Source organism: Monopterus albus, unplaced genomic scaffold (assembly GCF_001952655.1).
Source record: "Monopterus albus unplaced genomic scaffold, M_albus_1.0 scaffold96.1, whole genome shotgun sequence".
In the NCBI taxonomy this organism is placed as follows: Eukaryota; Metazoa; Chordata; class Actinopteri; order Synbranchiformes; family Synbranchidae; genus Monopterus; species Monopterus albus.
In genome coordinates, this window is record NW_018127976.1 from 1,321,168 (window position 1) to 1,324,280 (window position 3,113).

At 38.5% G+C, this 3,113-nt stretch overlaps 1 protein-coding gene across 2 annotated transcripts in view; it reads right to left on the minus strand.

The window, feature by feature from the left end:
- Positions 1–353: 353 nt before the first annotated feature.
- mrpl27 (mitochondrial ribosomal protein L27) overlaps positions 354–3,113 on the minus strand; it is a 14,978-nt gene continuing 12,218 nt past the window's right edge. Inside the window, exons 3-4 of one of the 2 annotated variants that reach the window (XM_020608982.1) lie at positions 1,444–1,511; positions 354–1,348 (exon numbers count right to left, since the gene is read on the minus strand). In XM_020608982.1, the coding sequence (XP_020464638.1) occupies positions 1,142–1,348; positions 1,444–1,511 (275 nt within the window). In that variant the 3' untranslated portion in view covers positions 354–1,141. The remainder of the gene's footprint in view (positions 1,349–1,443; positions 1,512–3,113) is intronic. The other variant, XM_020608983.1, reaches the window with a different exon arrangement.

Below are 3,113 nucleotides of genomic sequence, written 5' to 3' on the forward strand. Positions count from 1 at the left end.
ATGAAATCGTTTACTAATGGCTGAGCCTCAAAGTTCAACTCCTCTCACCATTTACATATCTGTAACATTAAATATGTGCACCATAAGAAATAAAAACTGGTACATTACTGTTAGTTCAAGGCTCAACACAAACATGCATTCATGGAAACAGTGTAAATATGCTTTGTAGCTACTAGTTTCTTTGCATGTTTTACTGATTTTAATGTATGTTTAGTTTTAAAATCTTGCAGTGCTCAGTAAATTGCCATCTTGTGTCAAGATACAGACACTTCAAGAATAATTTGATTTTTATTTTTACACTGCAATAACTTTGTAAAAATGTATTTTAGATTGAAATGGTGTGGAAATACAGTATGTATAAGTGATGTTTTTGCAGATTAAACAGCCCACCATTTTTTTTAAAGTAATTAAAAACTTTTTACAAGTAATTATAACAAAAATTCTGCTCACATTTTAATGCATCAGTCATAACTCTATAACATCTGTAAGACTGAAAGGGGCCATGCTCTACCATTTGTGTTACTTTAAGTGCATTTTGCCTGCAATGCTTCTGTGCTTTTTTAAGTTGGATTTGAATGTTTACTTGTAGTAGAGCAGTTCCACATTGTTGTATTGCTATTTTTTTTAAAGTACAGAATCATACCTCTCATTCCACTGCTAACCAGAGTACCCTTGACACAAAACTCAGGTCATTGCATAGAAAAAATTTATTAAGTGATACGGTAACTTCAATCTAATCAAAGGTCTAATGACTGACAAATAAACCACTATAACAACTGTAGTAAATATTCTGTATTTCAATATAGGCTCACTTTCAGATGGCAAGTCCTGGGTGTAGGTACATGTAACTATGAAGCATCCCAGTGAGAAACAACTGGCCCTGATGACAGGTTTTAAGTTGGGGTTCTCCAATATCATGGACTATATTGGTACTATATTATTATTAATGATGGAGGTGCCTTGTGATTGCCAGTGACACAAAATCTGTTACTGTCAATCTTCACTGAAAATAGTTTTCTTTGCATGTTTTTCTTTGATTTGCCTCTGTATGTGATCCCAGTCCACCAAATGTCCTCTTCCTTAATCCTGACAACCGCAAGAATACAAAAACTAATGACATTCCAGTCCTGTTCAGTCAGTTTCAGACCATGTCCACCAGTTTAAACTTGCCCTCCTGTTTGACTGGCAGCACATTGATGAAGGTCTTGTAGAGCACAGCTCCCTTTGGCAATTTAGTGATGACCTGTGTGGCCTCTAAGCTGCGTGGTGGCGGGATGTACACTTCCTTGGTGAACCTGACGTAACCGTCCTCCAGGGCAAAGAGCGTGTTGTTGGTTCCCATTCCCACCTGCAGAACAGATGACGCAAGAGGTGAAAATGCACATTTAAATCTGAAATGACATCAGATGACTTTTTTTTATATATTAAATTTGATCTACTTACATGCGCTCCTGGGTGATACCTTAACGCTTTCTGTGTTGCAAGGATGTTGCCTGCATGAACAAAGTTTCCTAGAAAAGAGATTGAAAGAGATGTTGAAGGTCATACGTATGTTGCTGTCATTATGTATTCAACATCTGAGGAATATCTCATCACTCTCATAGCTTAAAGGTGTATTCTGGAGATTTTTACTACAAATTAATTACACTATATGAATGATCACTTTATAGCAGGGGTATAATTTAAAGAGGTCCAGTTAGTGAAAACTTCTTGAAGCGAAGGTCCGGAAGACCATAATATCTAACTGTTTAGTATGATATATATTTAAGTTGCCTAGTAGTATCAACCGTCCCCAGTAGGCTAGTGGTTATGCACCCCGGGTTTGAATCAGGGTTGCGTCAGGAAGGGCATCTGGCGTAAAACACGTGCCAAATGTCAACATGCGAGTCGTCAGTGTGACGATTCACTGTGGTGACCCCTAAACGGGAAAAGCCGAAAGTGACTTTCAGTAGTATCAACATCTGCATGTAATCAATGCCGAACTGTCAAATCAAATGCATTCAGTACAATTCAAAAACCGTTTGACAATATTTATTGTCACATAAGATAGAACTGAACATATATGCATGACCGCTGATATGTATAATGTTCTCTCATTTACTAAAGAAAAGTAGGGCTGCATTTCAAAATAAGAGAAAATAAATAAAATGTGAAAGCTGTGCATGTTCAAATAAAGTGCTTAACTTCATAAAAAATAAAATAAAGGGAGGAAATGCTTGAATTGCACCATTTCTGTTTCACATCTTGACTCAACAGTCTCAACCAACTTTACAGATAATACTTCAACACATCTTAACAACTGAACAGTTTTAGAGGCAAACTTTCTTCCCCTCTTATATTCAACTCCCCCACTTTTTTGCTCAGTGACAGAATTGAGCTCTAGCTTGTCCTGCCAGGATTTTAAACCTGGGCTTGAATTAAGTCAGGGCCATTCTCACACACATGTGGAGGTGCTCATTGGTGAGCCCGGAACGATATTTAGTTTTGATTATGTTCATTGTGGAGAAAGCTGCCTCACAGTTTGTGTGTGGAGCCAAACATGGTCAAGATGTATAGGGCTATTTTCCTCAGACCTGAGAAAGCTGTCTCAGTGACCATTTGGAGCCAGAAAGTAGAAGGGTCAGTTCTTACAAAGTGCTCTTTCAGGGCCACATCTGCTTGGAGATCAATCAATTGCATCTGGAGAGGCCCAGCATTTGCCCATTTAAAGTGCTTTGTGACTTCCTTTGAGAACCCCCTGACATCTGTGATGAACAATGGGTTCTGAATGAACATGATGAGCTGCTGTCCAAAGCTGAAGCTGTCAAAATGGTTGCTGAAGTTTACAATCAGCTTATTAATAAAGTCAACAGAAGAAGACATCTCGCTATGCCTGAACCTGTTCCTGCACTGCTGGGAAGTGTGCACAGTCTCCCTACAGGTCTTCCTTGAACACCTCAAGTTTCCTCTGAAAGGAGCGGACAGCTGTCATCAGTTTGCAAATTGAATTGTCCTTGCCTTGTAGCCTCAAATTCAGTTCATTCAGATGTGAAGTGATATCAACCAAAAAGGCCACATTGTCCATCTGCTTCTCATTTTCTAAAAAGAGAGAAAACTGTGTTGCCTTCTGACTT